This window comes from Stylophora pistillata, chromosome 7, assembly GCF_964205215.1.
Source record: "Stylophora pistillata chromosome 7, jaStyPist1.2, whole genome shotgun sequence".
NCBI classification, from domain to species: Eukaryota; Metazoa; Cnidaria; class Anthozoa; order Scleractinia; family Pocilloporidae; genus Stylophora; species Stylophora pistillata.
Genome location: NC_142525.1, coordinates 29,091,294 through 29,108,216, shown reverse-complemented (window position 1 = coordinate 29,108,216; position 16,923 = coordinate 29,091,294). Strand labels below are relative to the sequence as shown.

At 39.5% G+C, this 16,923-nt stretch overlaps 2 protein-coding genes and 1 long non-coding RNA gene across 6 annotated transcripts in view; 2 read left to right on the top strand and 1 right to left on the bottom strand.

Annotated features, from left to right (window-relative positions):
* The window catches only part of LOC111320752 (uncharacterized), a 4,248-nt gene extending 1,335 nt beyond the window's left edge, over positions 1-2,913 (top strand). The window contains exons 3-9 of the mRNA XM_088729125.1: positions 266-313; positions 748-777; positions 1,390-1,443; positions 1,711-1,779; positions 1,967-2,032; positions 2,464-2,541; positions 2,811-2,913. Of these exons, the coding sequence (XP_088585251.1) occupies positions 266-313; positions 748-777; positions 1,390-1,443; positions 1,711-1,779; positions 1,967-2,032; positions 2,464-2,540 (344 nt within the window). The 3' untranslated portion in view covers position 2,541; positions 2,811-2,913. The remainder of the gene's footprint in view (positions 1-265; positions 314-747; positions 778-1,389; positions 1,444-1,710; positions 1,780-1,966; positions 2,033-2,463; positions 2,542-2,810) is intronic.
* Positions 2,914-4,360: 1,447 nt separating this feature from the next.
* LOC148727386 (uncharacterized) lies at positions 4,361-8,711 on the bottom strand. 2 transcript variants are annotated; one of them, XR_015990177.1, is made up of 6 exons: positions 8,606-8,711; positions 7,671-7,753; positions 7,272-7,340; positions 6,290-6,331; positions 5,428-5,523; positions 4,361-4,561 (listed from the first exon to the last, which is right to left on the bottom strand). It is a non-coding gene; the product is annotated as an uncharacterized LOC148727386 (long non-coding RNA). The 2 variants fall into 2 exon arrangements; XR_015990178.1 differs by having other exon boundaries at positions 8,597-8,705.
* Positions 8,712-9,929: 1,218 nt separating this feature from the next.
* Positions 9,930-16,525, top strand: LOC148727385 (uncharacterized). Of its 3 annotated transcripts, none has more exons than XM_088728804.1 (2): positions 9,930-10,922; positions 11,036-16,525. In XM_088728804.1, exon 2 carries the CDS (start codon positions 11,186-11,188, stop codon positions 15,590-15,592), a length of 4,407 nt encoding a protein of 1,468 aa, XP_088584930.1. In that variant the 5' UTR covers positions 9,930-10,922; positions 11,036-11,185; the 3' UTR covers positions 15,593-16,525. The 3 variants fall into 3 exon arrangements, with proteins under 3 accessions (XP_088584930.1, XP_088584931.1, XP_088584929.1); XM_088728805.1 differs by having other exon boundaries at positions 9,930-13,005; positions 13,660-16,525; XM_088728803.1 differs by having other exon boundaries at positions 9,930-15,022; positions 15,167-16,525.
* Positions 16,526-16,923: the final 398 nt, after the last annotated feature.

Genomic DNA, 16,923 nt, shown 5'->3' with positions numbered 1-16,923 from the left:
AAGATAAAAACGGCATAAGCTATGCACAATATAGAAAAGAGGTTCAAGAACTATTTACAAGAGACAAATTGGATAATTAACAATCCATAGTAACAATTGATACTGAAAAAGACGAGCAGCTAATGGATATTTAAAAAGCGCTTCAGCGCACCCTTAAAACGGCTCATTCAGCTATGTACAATAAGAGGCTCATAAGCTATGTACAATAAAAAAAAAATTCAAGAAATATTTTCGAGAGATAAAATTGTTATCTGCTTGTTTTCAGCTGAAGAAAAGGAGGCCGCCGAGGGAAAAGGATACCAACAACTTCAAGGTTGTTCTTTCAAATTATTTGTTTTCGCTGTTGATATAAAGTACATAATTATTTTGATGATTTAAAGTATATATCATTTTTATAAGCATTTCTGCTGTATCGGTGTAGTTGAATATTGCAGTTGAGCAATGTAGCACTTTAATTTCCGTTGTATGGCGAGAGTATGATCAAGTAAGGCCAAAAAGAAACATTAATATTGATCCAAATTAAACCATACAACAGACAGACAGAAGGTTGACACCACATCATGTCAGTTATGTGGGTTAGTTATTCGCAAATATGTTTCAGTCCTTTTTTCAGATCTCTGTTGAGACAACTGATCATTTTGTCCTCCGCCGTTGCTAACCCCATTGGTCTTTGCTTTCAGATTTTGTCCACAAGCCTTGGATCGTTGCGAAGCTCACTTTATTTAATTATAATTTGCTTGTTTTCAGGTGATGCCTCCCAAGGAAGACTAGAAAGAGGTTCATTTTCGATCCCCTTGTTCACTTCCGTAGCTTGTAGATCATTGATTATCAAGTAACTAGAATACAGCCTGCCAAGCGGGCGGTCAATTATATATGATTAAGTTTAGAAGGATGCAACCGAGAGAAGCTTGGGATGGAAAATAATGGCAATGTAATAGGGGCTCGATGGGGACTTTAAGTGACATTCCAAGAACAGCTGAGAAGGACACATAGTTCAAAAACGAGAGGGAAAAACAAAAGGAACTAATCAAAAACATGTAATAGATAAAGAAGCGCTCACATGATAAGTCATTAACACCATCGTTAGGGTTTGTGGAAGACTTTTTGGCAAGACTCTATAAATATTCCAAATTTGCAAAGTACTGTTATAACAACCGATCATTTTGTTCTCCGCCAGGGCTCACCCTTTTTGGTTTTTCTATCAGATTTTGTCTACAAGTCTTGTATCATTGCGTCACTAAACTCACTAATTTCTTACTTGCTTCTTTTTATGTAAAATAGATATAATTTTGAAATTCATTTATAAATTATTCTTTTTAGCATACCTATCGTAATGTATGGAACATTTGGACGCCAAAGCTCACTAAATTCTTACCTGCTCGTTTCCAGGTGAAGAATTGCCGGCCGAAAACGGAAACAAATTCCTCAGACGATCAAACGAAGGTGACTGATTCGAATTATTTGGTTTTGCTTTTCATGTAAAGTAGTAATGATTAAAGAATGACAAATACAATAGGTAACTGAATCATGATTGCGATCTTGCTTTCGTTAAGTGGTCATCTCAGATTTGTATCTCAGCAAAAGCTCTGTGAGACTGTCGATAATTTTGTCCTTCGGCGGGGCTCATCTCATTGAGTTTTGCTCTCACTTTTCATCTGAAAATCTTGGGTTATTGCGAAGCTGGCGTACTAAATTCGCACTTGTTTCCAGCTTCCGAAGGAGGGCTCGTGGCTAATAACGGTCTCGCCGAGAGGAGAGAGGAATCTGGCTCGAGACGATGTAAGTATTGCCTATTCTGATGATTCGGTTGTTTTGCTTTTCTGTGTATAATTATATAATTTTGAAAGACTGTCGATAATTTTGTTCTTCGCTAAGGCTCATCTCATTGAGTTTTGCTCTCTCACTTTTTATCTGCAAATCTTGGATTATTGCGAAGCTGGCGTACTAAATTCGTACCTGTTTTCAGCTGCCAAAGGAGGGCTCTGGGGTTACGACGCTCCTGCCGAGAGGAGAGAGGAATCCTTGCGTCGATGTAAGTATTGCCTATTCTGATGATTCGTTTTTGCTTTTCTATGTAGACTGATGTAATTTTGAAAAGTTTATGTATATATTATTGTTATTATTTACAGAATTTCTATTGTAGTGTACATATTGTGCGTAGGGGGGGGGGGGGGACTTTATCCGTGTTTTCATAAGACATTTGGATTGGGAAAAAAAGTTTTGATATCTTTCCTCCCCCCGGCTAAGTGATGATGGCTTACGTAAAGACGGGATACTCTTTCATCATCAAAATAAGTCTACATACCACACACCCTTAGTAAATGCAACTTTAAACTTAACTCAAGGAACTGGTATCGTTCAAAACCACTCTATTTTATTTCCAAAAAGCGGGCTAGCTTTTCGAAAACTGTCTCAAATATGCCACAGATCCAATAAAGTTCTGATGTATATGCTCTCTCGTAGTGGCTTCGCTGTGCATGCAATTAGGAGGGCTCAAAAATTCGGAGGAAGAATCGTTATTAAAAAAAATGAAGAGATAAGGTAAGTTTTACCCAGAGCAATAGTTACGCTTGTAATTTAGCGTTGCCTTTTATCATATGATGCCTTGAAGGGTTAGGGTTAGGACTGAAAAACTGTTTAGAATTAAAAAACATCAAAAAAGTGGTAAGAATTCAGGCGAAACCTGACGCGCGGAGACTGCTTAGAGATGTTGAAGATTTACAAGGACTGCGCGGACCAATTTCACCCACCTCCTCCTTGGGGAGCCGAGATTATCTTTAGAAATAAATTTTTCCTTTTTCTACTTGCAGCATTTACAGCGACCATGGCAAGTAGCTTGGGGAAGAGATCAATAGATATGTTTCTGTAGTAAATGTTGCCATAACCGCAATAAAGACTGATTGCTGAACAAAAGTGGTTTTCTTTAAATGTTTAATGCTAGTTGTAAGGGGATGTATGTTCCTGATTTTATATGATTTGTATCTGAGCCATTTAAGAGCACTTGACAAATAAAGCCCCTACGGCAATGTAAAATTGGAAAGGGTAACCAAACCCTTTGAAAATTGTCTTAAAACATGCTAAAGATTCGATTACAGACGCCGCCAATTTGAATAATTTAGCTCAACAATCCGGCCGCTTGCCTGTGACGAAAAATTAAAAACCTACTCGCCTTTCTCCCATTTCTTAAAGATCTCTGGAAAAAAAAAAAAAAGCGGCACAAAAAGGCACCCTTCACTCAAATAACCTGCAAAAATGACTAAAATTCTCCCAACCCCTTGTGTTTTTTACCTTGGAGATTGAGTGATCTAACGAGTTAGACTATCTTGCTGTTAAGTTTTTCTATCTCACCACCTGCTTACGGCTGTAGATATTGTATTTATAGTGCAAGGAGAAGTTCTAAGTCAATCAGTTCTCGAAATCAAAGAAAATCTTGTACCAGTTATAAGGCATTCGATTTTCCATGACACATTGTCACGATACAGAACAAAGTTCAAAGGCTAAGAGCATGTTTAACATGAGACTTTATAAGAAACACGATGAAACTGGTGTAGCATGGAAACAACAGAAATCGTTTAAAACAGCTCACTCAGATTATCAAAACGGACCAATGAGGAGTGTTAAAAGATGTGAAAAGGCGAAACACGAGTCAGACCTGTGAGGAAGTGAGAGGGTCGCCAAACGCACGCCGCACAAAGCGTCCAATCGCAAATACTTACTGAATAAAGGGGGTAATTTTCTAATGAAACTGTGATGCTGCGTCGGTGGGGGCGTGTAACAAGATAATTTGATTTTACCAACTGAGCTGATAATGTAAACTGGTCATTGTAAAGAGTTTCAGAGCTGAGAGCTAACACTGGAAATGTCAGCTTAGAAATTCTTACGATGGCCAGTTTACATTATCAATTTAGTTCATAAAATCAAATTATCCAAATAATTACCGACCCTCATAATATCCTAGCTTATCCCATTGTTATTTCTCTGCATTATAATAGCGATTTTAGCCTGAGAAGGTTTACATATTCAGTCTAGTCTAAGTTTCTGAGGAAAACGGAGGTCCCCTTTTTCATGAGGAGGAAAATTATTAGGAGTAATTTGAAACGAGCTAAAACGCTCAATGTTGCAATGAGCTGTCTGTACTACAATATTTTAAAATATTTTAATATTGCAGCCTGCTTGCTGCAGTATTTAAAATATTGCTGCGGGCTTACTGTGGCTGCTTTGTTATTACCGTGTTACGTTTTTCGCTCTGTACTTGGTGAAAATTTTTGGATGCCAACATGCATTGTAGATCTGAACCCGGATAGTTTCTTGCGTAAATATATATAGATCTCAAGAGGTCAAAGAGACGTATAACCGCAAACCATTTTTTTAAATTTTAATTAGTGCACACCCTATAAAGACAAAGTTTTTTCTTATATGAAATAGCAATCTAGTACTAATTACACTGACTGATTACAATTGCCGTTCTCCGCTCTTTTTCGACGGCTTGCGTCCGATATCCAATTTTCTTCGAACCTCCCGCACTCAAATGAAGTAATTAATTTGGTGAATCTTTGCTCTTCTGAAGAAGGAAAAATAAAAGGAAAACTTTTCTAAGTCGTTTATAAATGAGAGGAACGAAAGAAGTTAGAAGGTTTAAATACCTTCAACAACGACATACAGCATTCTTTGCTTTATGGAAATTGCACATTCGTCTTCCGAAAAATCCTCCATACAGCTTCGAAATACCCTTTATTTAATCACTTTCACCAGAGTGTGGTGAGGGTCGCACAACAGAGCGAGGCTCCAAATTAAGTGCGCCCTATATCCCACCCATCCCACCCCAGGGGAGGACATCCATCACACAATAATGTCGTGTGTGGGAAATTAACGTCTCCTACCCCAACCCTGCAGGAGACGGGACCTCCATTTATTCCTCCCTATCCGAGAAGACTAGAATATCTAACCATTTCTTGATGTTATAGAAAGGTAGCAAATTCTTCTCAATTATTTTAAGACCCTGAGTGTTGGTCCGGCCGGGGCTCGAACCCTCGACCTCCCGCACAACAGTCCAGCGCTCTATCCATTGAGCTAACCGGGAGGCGGTTAGCTCCTGTAACCCTGGTTCCTCCTGTAAATCTTCATTATCCCCGGATGCCCACTTTCATTTTAACTATCGTTACCTTGCAAAGCATCACTTTGTAATTTCTTTTGTTCAAAGAATCATTAACACCTATCGTTACCTTATGGAGATAGTTACTTCACTCAAATGGCGACGAAAACTTGAAAGAGCAGAATAACTGAATATAAGACAACACTGCTAATTTATCTGAGCACCTGAACAACAGCCTCTATTTAAGTTTAAGCTGGTCACTTGTACCTTTTTTTATTGGGTAAGGCACTGAACTTTAAGTTACAAGCGTAACTATTCCTCGGGATTAAACATACCTTATGCCAACAGTCTCCTGGGTGCTGAATCTTCAAGCCCTCCATACCTGTCAATATGTGTTCCGTCAAAGCCCGTGCCAACTCTTCCCTGTTTTGCTATGAGAGAACAGTTGCACCAAGAAGCTTTACTTATTGGTTTGAAGTTGCCTCCCGGCGGAATAAGAGCAGGGTATTTAGCTATGATTAATATATGAAATGGCTTGAACTAATATAAGTTTTTTCAGACTGACAGGCAGATATTTCATGAGACCAATAGGATAATAAGGTGAAATATAACCAGAGGTTTGAGTGTAAAAGTAAGTGTGAGACCTTACTAACTCAGTTTCACTCTGAGGCAGTTGATTTTTTTCCCACGTAGAGCAAGAGAGTGGCGGCCCTATAACAAGGAGAAACTGAGTGCCCTCTAAAGCAGTCGCATTTTAGCTTAGAGACATCCTGAAGAATGATCGAAGTCTCCAAGTAAAAATTTTCATTATATAACAGTAATAATAATAATAATAGTAATCAAACTTTATGAACACTCAAAGCAAATAACTATTTACAAGTTAAAAGTAAAAACGACCTAATAGTAGTTCCGATTTCAATAATAATAATAATAATAATAATAATAATACCAATTTATACAGCGCATCTACCATGCAATGTTCTAATGCGCTTTACAACACTGTGCGGGGAACTTTTCCAGACTGCCAGCGGCAGTTTACAATTAATAAAGAAGAAATTTTACAGATTCCCCCTCCCCCCAATTCCCGGTAAACAAGACAGACCATCTAACAGTAATCTCGTGAGTGGGTTCTTTAACGTCCCCTGCCTAACCAAATTAACCAACTGACAGATGCAGGTTTGAGCAAGTTTCCCTTACATCTTCTGATGGATTCTTTTCTTTTAGCCGGAATGTTGGCGGCTGAAAATAAACAGGTAATAATTCATTAGGCTTAGCTTAGTAATCCATGACTTACAAATGAAAGTTGATAGCAAAGTCCAATTAATTACATAAGCCAGCGAAGAACAAAATTATTGATTGTCAAACCATTGCTCAGCAAATTCATCAAATTTTCTGCAATTCACTCAACCACATGCATAAAACATGTTTTCAATCTTTAATCGCACAAGTGATTCTAAACATTGAGGGATTGGTATTGAGCTTACTGATTTTCTTTGGCTTCTCATTTTTAAACCCTATCTCCCCTCTCAGTCATTCTTGGGATGTCATGCAAAGTTTGCATCTGGTCCCTGTTAATTGCCACTAATTCAATTGTCAGTGATGATTAGTCTTCTCACTATACAAATAAAACAGGAACTCGACAAAAGGCAAACAGACCCCCTCGAGAAGCGTGCAAACAGGGAAAAGTTCCCTTCAGGTTATCTACAATTTCCAAATGCGCACATTACAATTAAGATGCCTGAGATGATAGTATTTACATTAAATCATGAAAGTAATAACTACTGTATAAGAGTCTCAATGGGGTGATATGGCTTTCACGGCTAACGGTGAAAAATTTGGCAAATCTCCTGTATATGATGCCGGAAACAAATAATTTGAAAAGACAACCGTGTCGAAAACGTGAAAAAGCTGTACCACGCTTCTTTATAAACTCACGATTTATTCGCTTGATTCGACAATTTTGCTATTACGTTTCAGTTGACTGCCACTCACAACTCTCAGCCTATTCGAAGGAAACACACTCAACATCTCGTTGTAAGCACGAGGAAAAGCGCCATATATGGGATGATAAAACACGTGCTGCATACATGTTTGCTTAGTTATGTATAAATAATCGAAATTCCTTATAAATGTCAATCAAATTGAGAATGATTAACGTATAGTGCAGTTTCCAACAAACCTTTAAAGTGTCTGTTGGAAACTTTTCGCATCGGGGTTGGCGGAAACGGCTCGGCCTGAATGAAGGCAGCTGAAAAAAAAAGAAAAGAAAAAGGATTTATCAACCTTAGCTTCGCCATAACTTGCAGAAAAAACTGTTAACTGAGCTTTAAGACCTCCACAACTTCATTCAAAAAGGGCACTCTTATCTCCCATGGTCAAAGTCTGCCTCTTAACTCTCCTTAGCAAATTCTATGCATTTTCTTGCCACTAAATATATAATACTTTATCTAGATAACATACTTAAGCAGATAAATTTGTCTATTCCCATCACCTGCTAGCTGGATATTATATTTATACTTCAAGAAGAAATTCACAGTTCATCAATCGTGGGAGTTAAAAGGTTGGGAAATTCATGTACCTGTTACAAAGTACTCCAGGACGCACATAGCCACAACACAGAGCAACAAAACTGCAGGTATCTTCATGTTTATCTTGCTTCAGCTGTTTAAAAAACCAAATATAACAGAAAACAAGCAAAATGATATGTCCACGCGGGGGTTCGTGACGTCATTGGCAAACACGTCAATTTCAAGACACGGGTGAACATGTGGTTACATAACCTCTGAATGATTTGGCGGGGGAAACAAAGCTTTGGCGTGGTTTTGCCTCAAGTATGGAGATAGGTGTGGTGGACGGTTCCCAGCGATAGTTTTCTGCTTAGCTTGCTTAATAGTTGTTTAAGTGGATATCAACCCTTCAATTAATTTTTCGAAATGTCCCAAAGTAACACTATTAAATTGAATGTGTATTGTTGTTATGAATTCACTTGCGCAGCAGTGACTAGTGTCGATTTAATTCAGCACTTTTGACGTGGCACTCTTCTGAAATCTCACCAGCCCGAAATTTAACGGTCATTCCCTTCCACGTTTCAGGCACGAAAAAAAAATATAGAAAAGTAATTGTCCAAGAGCGAGAGGTGGCATATATCAACGCCACCTGTTTACTCCACCTATCGTGTTAAAAGCTAAGGGGATATTTTATTTTTCTTTTCTTATACGAATCCAAGGGTGACGTGTAGAAACAGATGTACCAACGAGCCAAGAAGTATCGAGTAAAACAGTGCTGGCAGATGTGATGATTGATGTCAGGAATGTCACGGGCTTTCAATAAAATTTCGATTGATAAAAGCAAGATACACTTTGTTTTAATTAAAGATTATCTTTAGAACGGGTCACTTTAGATAAAAGTCCTCGCTGTGATGGATTGTTTTCACAGTTAACAATATATCTTTGAGAACTTAACGCCCTTAAAAGCGAAAACATTTGCATGAAGGGGACAACTTACTGTACACACCTTGATACAAGATTATGCAGGCCTCTCGAATTCTTTGATGCAGCTCAGACGAGAATGAATAACTTATGATCGAACAAGAAAGTTTTAAGCTATCATACGTGATCTAAGCGCAAGATATGGTTTACATATTCAGAAAGCGCTTGAGGCGAAGCATATCAAACAAATCAGCTATGGCAAGTCTCCAAATCATTTTACTCACTTTCACACTTCAGTAACAAAGAAGGGCAACCGGACATGATTTTTTAACAATAAATAGACTAGAAAACCTTAATGCTCGTAAAAAATGACGAATCTAAGTAAATCTCAGGATGTAATTATTCAATACAATTTATTCTGATGTGTAACCATGCAACAGCAATCTCCTCTTTATCGGATGTGAACAGTTGTATTCCCGTAGGTCAAGAAATCAAAGGACTTCGACGTGTGTTTTTCAATGACGAAACACCAAAAATCTCACTATTTCGAAAAACATATCTTTCTCATCCCCAAAGGAATAAATATTGAATCAATATCAGTACTGTGAGTAACTACACACCAACACCCCCCTCTAAACAAAAATTACTTAACCCTACCTTGCTATCGGTTGACTATTGTAGGTTACGTTAGGGGTGGGCTAGGTGTGTAGTTACTGACATTAATCCGAACTATTATTTATTCAAATATGACTTTAGCGGTGTTGTCATGATAACAAGCTCACACCGAACACGTCACTTTTTGCGCACGGCTTTTGTGTTTCTGTTTTTTTTGTTTTTTTGTTTTTTTTTTACTAGGCCATATCTATGAGGGTGACTTAAACTTCTTTTTATGGCGGAACAATTTAGACAATTCCCTAATTCGATGTAAATAGAGAAACAATTACTAAACCTCGTTTAAAACGAGTTGTCGTAATTGTTTCTCTATTTACATGGGACAGAACTAGCTTCGAATTCTTGAGAGCTGAGTTTTGTTGTGAAGTAAAACTCTTACTACATATGTTAATTCACGTTGTCTTCCAATCGACGTCATTTATAGTTATATTTAAACTTGCACGTGCTTTCCATAAGATAAGGTCGATTTCAAGTGTTGCGTAAGATTTTCCGTACATAAATGTGCGTAAATAAAACGTGCGTGCGTAAGCAATTTCCACTGCCGCCGAAAAATCAATACCACGCGTTTTGTTTGACGTGCCAGTGAAAAGGGCAAGCTCGTGCGTGGAAGTTGATCGCAATCACGACGAGAGGAAAACGCACTTTTAACTTCTCGAAAATTACGCGGAAATGGAAATATGTCAATGATAACGTAAACATTCAATTCAAAGTACGTAGTTTTTGTAATGCACGTGTCATGGAAGTGTTAGGAATTTATTTATTAAATGTAAATTATTTTTTTGTATTCTCTTAGGATCAGTGTAGTTCGTGATTATTTGTATCTGTTACGTAATTTTTATTCTTCACTTGTGTAAACTGTTGTGTAATTAACCTTTATTGTGTATATCAAATAGTTTTCTTCATTCTTTTCGGGCACCTTGCGTCCATGGGTATTTAAGGATTTGGGTGGTTTGATACGGGGTGGTTTTTGTTTTTGAGAGAAGGTCACCGGCGGTGAAGGTTTGAAAGTTACCAAGACTCGTTCGGATCAGAGCACGTTTTAATCACTGAAGAGTCATTCAGCAAAACCGTTCCTTTACACGACAAAAAATCCATTTGTCGGGGAGCACATGTGTGCCGAGAAGCTGGCCGAAGAAATTAAAGCGCAGAATTTGAAGGAAAAGGAGAAGATTATCTTCTGTTAGACAGTAAGCCAGTGAAGACAACTGAGTCAAGAAAGATCTGAGCGAAGACCGAATTACGTGAGGTTGGAAACTTCTACGTTTAGCTGGGTTAAACGTGAGTTCGGTTTGTGAATTGTGAATTTGGTTTGTCAGTCGTTTGTTGGTGGAGCGTGGTGCCGATTTGTGGACAGGAGAAGAACACGGGCGTAAGGTGAAACCCAACCGAACTGAACTAAAAAAAAAAACCTTTTTTTTATCTTAATAGTAATAATCTTGTAAATAGTTTTAGTGTACTGTAGTTTAAGTTAGTGTATTCCTGTAAATTAATTAGATCATTGGACTATCGTTATTGTTAGTCGCTTTATTGTTGTAATTAGCATAATAAATATCTCTAGGCCTACGTTTAGTTGTATTGTGGCGTGTGTTCTCGGGCTCGTTTATGTTCTGTGTTTTGTTGTGTTAGGGGGCACCCACCTTTGTGGCGCGGATTCGTCACATATTTTTGGTGTCAGGAGTGGGATCGCTCCTTAACAGTTTACATAAACAGCTCAACAGGAGACACGCAAGGTAATAGTATACGATTATTTAATATGGCTACTGCAGCGATCGGCTATGATTCCTGGGTCCTTAAAGATCTTAGAGCTGAGGCTATCAAACGAGGTATTCATTTCTCTCCTAAGGATGGTGTTAAGACTTTAGCGAGCAAACTCAGAACTTCAGATCGCATAGGTCAGAGTTTCGATGCACCAGAAGAAAACCTTGTGGAGGAAACTTTGGAGACTGGTCTTAGTTTTGAGCAGAGATTACAGTTACAAGAGCGTGAGCTGCAGATGTTAGAACTGCGGAAGAGAATTAGTCAGGAACACAGAGAAATGAGGGAGTTAGAAAGGGAGGTGGAGAGAGAAAGGCGTCAGGCTGAAAGGGAATTAGAGAGGGAGAGAAGGGAGTTTGAAACTCAAAAAGCCCAAGAAGAAGAAAGGCGTTTGGTACGAGAGGAGGAGAGACTCAGAAACCTTAGAGCTGAAAAGGAAGAATTTGCTATAAGGGAGTTTGAAAGGAAACAGGTAAGTGACAATGAGGTTAAAAGGCCCAAGTTTATCAAAATCAGGGAAATGAGGGAGAGTGAAGATATAGATGATTTTTTCCGGATTTTTGAAATGACTGCAAGGGCGCAATTCTTACCCGAGGGGGAATGGGTTGGTAATTTAGTACCCAAGCTCACTGAAAAGGCTAAGTCTATTTATTTAGAAATCCCAGACCCTGCATGCCAGGATTACCACGAGAGTAAGGCAAGCATTATTAAAGCCTACCAGTTAACCGCAGATCACTATAGATATAGGTTTCGAACCTCAGAGAAAAAGCCCGACGAGGACTTCGTCCAGTGGGGAAACAGAACCCGAAGGTATCTCAGCCGCTGGATAGCTGTTGCCGAGGCTACCGGTGATGCGGATAAGATAATTGAACAGGTATTGATGGAGCGACTTCTTGATGCGGTAAGTCCCGAGCTTAGAGCTTGGTTAAAGGAGCAAAAGCCCAAAACTGCTGAAGAACTTGGCAACCTTGCTAATTTACATGTTCAATCTAGGAAAGGGCCACTTGTTGATGGTAAGTATATGTCAACCGCTAGTTATGAGAAATTTGGGAAAAAGAAGAGGCCAGATGTTAAGGCGGATAACTTATTGTCTGAACAGAAACAAGACCAATACCATGTAAGACCCTCCAAACCATCCTCCCCTCCAGCCCGTAGAACCACGAGGCCTGAAATTAAATGTTACAGATGTGGTAAACCAGGTCACATGTCGTTCAACTGTGGAAAGGGCCGTGGGAAGCCTTCACAGGGATACCTCCTGTGTATGACACCCCTAACGTCAGAACAATCTCAGTTCCCTCCTTGCAATGTTAGAGGTAAAATAAACGGGAAAATTGCAGAAATGGTCATTGATTCTGGTTGTACTAGGACTCTAGTCCAGAGAAGATATGTAAACAATACAGCCTTCACAGGGGAGAATATCACAGTATTAACAGCTGCGGGAGAACGTCTTACAGTCCCACTTGCAAACGTTGAATTTGACAGCAAAGAAGGTAAACACGTAGAATTAGTAGGAGTGTTGGAGAGGCTACCCGTAGATTGCTTACTTGGCAGGTCGTCTTTTGGAAGAACACTGTCGAGACAAAATGTTTTGGACCAATGGGAGAGAAACGTTCTAGCTGATGACATTGGTGGAGATGAGGCCTTCGTGATGACTAGGAGACAGAAAGCATTACAAGAAGCCCAATTGAAAGCAGACGAGCTAATTGACAGGGAAAATTCACTCGCCGTCAAGAGTTTAGCGAAGAAAGAAATAAAGCCTGAAGCTCCAGAGGAAGGAGATTTGCAAAGGTTATTTGAGGGCATGGTACAGGAAGAGACAAGTAAGAAGAATCCTGAGAGTGATACTTTGATAATAGAACCTAGTAAAGTTAAACCTCCAGTAAACATCCTAGATAGAGACAGAAACCAGCTGATAGCGGATCAGAAGTCAGACGTGACTCTCGAGAAAGTACGCAAGGAATCATCCAAAATGGCACCACAAGAATCGGATGGGTACTTCTTCACTAACGACCTCCTGATGCACCGTAAATATCTTCCCGAAGAACATAATGGAACAAGGTTTGTTGATCGAATTGTAGTACCAGAATCCTATAGGAATGAAATCCTGCGTGTTGGTCACACAATCCCCTTGTCAGGTCATATGGGTAGCAAGAAGACAGTTGAACGCATAACCGCACATTTTTTCTGGCCTGGTCTAAGCTTTGATGTTCGCAAATATTGCGCAACTTTCCCGCAATGTCAGGTGGTAGCCAGGAAGCTGAAGTCAAAAAGGGCACCCTTGAGGCCTGTAGATATTGTTACTGAACCCTTTAAGAAAATTGCCATCGACATTGTAGGAGAATTACCCAGGACAACAACGGGTTACAGGTACATTTTAACAATCGTAGATTATGCTACACGGTACCCAGAGGCCATTCCTTTACGGTCAACGAGCTCAAAAGCGGTCGCAGATGCATTGATTCAGTATTTCTCTAGGGTGGGTATCCCCGATAAGATAGTGTCTGACCAGGGCTCCAATTTCATGAGTAAGCTTATGGCCCAGCTGTATGAGCAATTAGGCATAACTAAGATTAAGACATCAGTGTACCACCCCCAGGCAAATGGGTTAGTGGAGCGTTTCAACGGCACTTTAAAGAGTATGCTGAGGAAGTTTGTTCGAGAGCGGGTTCAAACCTGGGACAAGTATCTCCCATACTTACTCTTTGCTTATAGAGAGATTCCTTGTGAGTCCACTGGTTACTCGCCCTTTGAATTACTTTATGGACATACGGTGAGAGGACCCCTCGCCGTTATCAAGGAGACTTGGTCGGAAGGATCATCGTTAGAAGACAATCTGATAACTCATGTCCTTGAGATCCGAAGAAGACTTGCAACGATGCAACAAGTTGTTCAAGAAAACTTGAAGCAAGCCCAAGGTAAGCAGAAACGGTTGTATGATATTCATAGTTCAAAACGACACTTAGAAGTTGGAGACAAAGCCTTAGTTTTGCTTCCCACCCCTGGGAGTAAATTAGAAATGAGATGGCAAGGACCCTTCAAAGTCACTAGAGCACTAGAGGACGGATTGAATTATGAGCTTGATACAGGCAAGATGTACAAACAGCATCGCACTTATCACATTAATTTGCTTAGCAAATGGCAGAGCCGTGATGAAATGGCTGCTTTAGTAATGGCGGAGTCCCCAGAGATGCCACTGCCGCACGAAAGCAACGTTTTCCCATTTGGTCACGATGAGACTTGTAAAGATGTAGTGATCTCTGATAATTTGACGGAAGATCAAAGACGACAGGTAAAAAACTTGCTACATGAGTATTCTGATGTATTTTCAGGAAAACCAAATTTAACCAATGTAGCGGTGCATAAAATCGACACGGGTGATTCCCCACCCATTAGGTGCGCCCCTTATAAGGTCCCTCAAAAACTTGAGGAGGAGGTTAACAAAGAGATTGAAAATATGCTGGAAATGGGCATAATACGCCATTCTACTAGTCCATGGGCGGCCCCTGTTGTCATTGTTCCCAAACCAGATGGTACAATACGACTGTGTGTTGATTACAGAAAAATGAATTCTGTCACAAAGATGGATGCTTATCCTATTCCCTCCATGGAACGTATGATTGAGAAGATTGCCTCTGCTAAGTACATTAGTACAATTGATCTCACAAAAGGTTACTGGCAGATTCCCTTGGAGACCTCTACCATCGAAAAGTCCGCATTTATTACTACCAAAGGCTTGTATGAGTTCTTAGTTATGCCATTTGGTATGAAAACAGCTCCAGCATCCTTTCAGAGGATGATGTCTGAGAAAGTCTTGCAGGGGTTAGATTTTGCAGATGCCTACATTGATGATGTCGAGGTTGACACGTCAACATCTTTTCCCCAACACCTTTTTGAGCTCCAACAGATTTTACAACGTTTACGAGAGTGCAAACTGAATGCTAGGCCGTCCAAATGTAAGATCGCGATGTCAACGGTCGATTTTGTTGGTCACAGAGTTGGAGGTGATAGAATTCAGCCCCGCACAGCTTTGGTTCAAGCCATTAAAGAATATCCCAGACCAGAAACTAAGAAGCAGGTAAGATCTTTTCTTGGCTTAATCGGGTATTATAGAAAATTTATCCCAAATTTTTCGGAACGGGCTGCTGTCCTTACCGACCTCACTAAGGGTAAAAATCCCTCTAAGGTTCAATGGAGTACTAATCATGAATCAGCTTTTCAGGATTTGAAAGTTGCAATGCAGACTCCCCCTGTTTTGAGGCCACCACACTGGAATGACGAGTTCATTTTGCAAGTAGATGCGTCAAATAGAGGTCTTGGGGCCATCTTAAGTCAGAAAGATCAGGACGGGGAGGAACACCCCATAGCATATGCTAGTAGAAAGTTACAGCCTAGAGAGGAAAAGTTGTCTACCACAGAAAAAGAATGTTTAGGAATTGTTTGGGCTGTAGAGCTATTTCGCTATTATTTATATGGCCGCACTTTTAAGCTGCAAACGGATCACAATCCCCTTGTGTGGTTAAATCAGGTTCGCGACAAGAGTAGGAAACTATTAAGGTGGAGCATTACCTTACAGGAGTACGACATAAAAATAGAACATAAGAGTGGTAAGCAAAATTGTAACGTAGATGCCCTTAGTAGGGCGTAAATACCTCATATTGCTCTACAGTATATTAATGTAATCTTTAATTAAGCACTATTTTTGTGTTTCCATGTCCCAAAAAAAAAAATAGCTATTTAAGGGGGGAGGTGTCATGGAAGTGTTAGGAATTTATTTATTAAATGTAAATTATTTTTTTGTATTCTCTTAGGATCAGTGTAGTTCGTGATTATTTGTATCTGTTACGTAATTTTTATTCTTCACTTGTGTAAACTGTTGTGTAATTAACCTTTATTGTGTATATCAAATAGTTTTCTTCATTCTTTTCGGGCACCTTGCGTCCATGGGTATTTAAGGATTTGGGTGGTTTGATACGGGGTGGTTTTTGTTTTTGAGAGAAGGTCACCGGCGGTGAAGGTTTGAAAGTTACCAAGACTCGTTCGGATCAGAGCACGTTTTAATCACTGAAGAGTCATTCAGCAAAACCGTTCCTTTACACGACAAAAAATCCATTTGTCGGGGAGCACATGTGTGCCGAGAAGCTGGCCGAAGAAATTAAAGCGCAGAATTTGAAGGAAAAGGAGAAGATTATCTTCTGTTAGACAGTAAGCCAGTGAAGACAACTGAGTCAAGAAAGATCTGAGCGAAGACCGAATTACGTGAGGTTGGAAACTTCTACGTTTAGCTGGGTTAAACGTGAGTTCGGTTTGTGAATTGTGAATTTGGTTTGTCAGTCGTTTGTTGGTGGAGCGTGGTGCCGATTTGTGGACAGGAGAAGAACACGGGCGTAAGGTGAAACCCAACCGAACTGAACTAAAAAAAAAAACCTTTTTTTTATCTTAATAGTAATAATCTTGTAAATAGTTTTAGTGTACTGTAGTTTAAGTTAGTGTATTCCTGTAAATTAATTAGATCATTGGACTATCGTTATTGTTAGTCGCTTTATTGTTGTAATTAGCATAATAAATATCTCTAGGCCTACGTTTAGTTGTATTGTGGCGTGTGTTCTCGGGCTCGTTTATGTTCTGTGTTTTGTTGTGTTAGGGGGCACCCACCTTTGTGGCGCGGATTCGTCACGGCACGTCAACGGACGAAGACAAAAATTCGACTGGAAATCCTGCTTTTGATTCAAGTTGGCACGTTTAGAGAGAGAGCACCTGTAATATAATTGAGATTCAAAGGCAACTTGCTCTTTACAACAAAATTTAGCTATCACTTCAAGAAAATTTAACTCGATGCAGTTCTGTCTGTCTTGTATCAAGTTCGAAGTTATACTAAGGTTGCAGCTGCACTTGTACTGCGAGGAAAGGACTAAATAATCAACGTGGAATGGGAGCAATTATTTCCGTTAAAATACCTTCTAAGGTTCGTGTTAATGT

What these genes read in the sequence shown, in the direction of transcription:
- LOC148727385 (XM_088728803.1), top strand. Translation starts at nt 10,946, where the DNA reads ATGGCTACTGCAGCGATCGGCTATGATTCCTGGGTCCTTAAAGATCTT. An exon ending in GACCAGAAACTAAGAAGCAG is followed by an intron (nt 15,023 to 15,166) that starts GTAAGATCTTTT and finishes TCAGCTTTTCAG; the next exon opens with GATTTGAAAGTTGCAATGCA.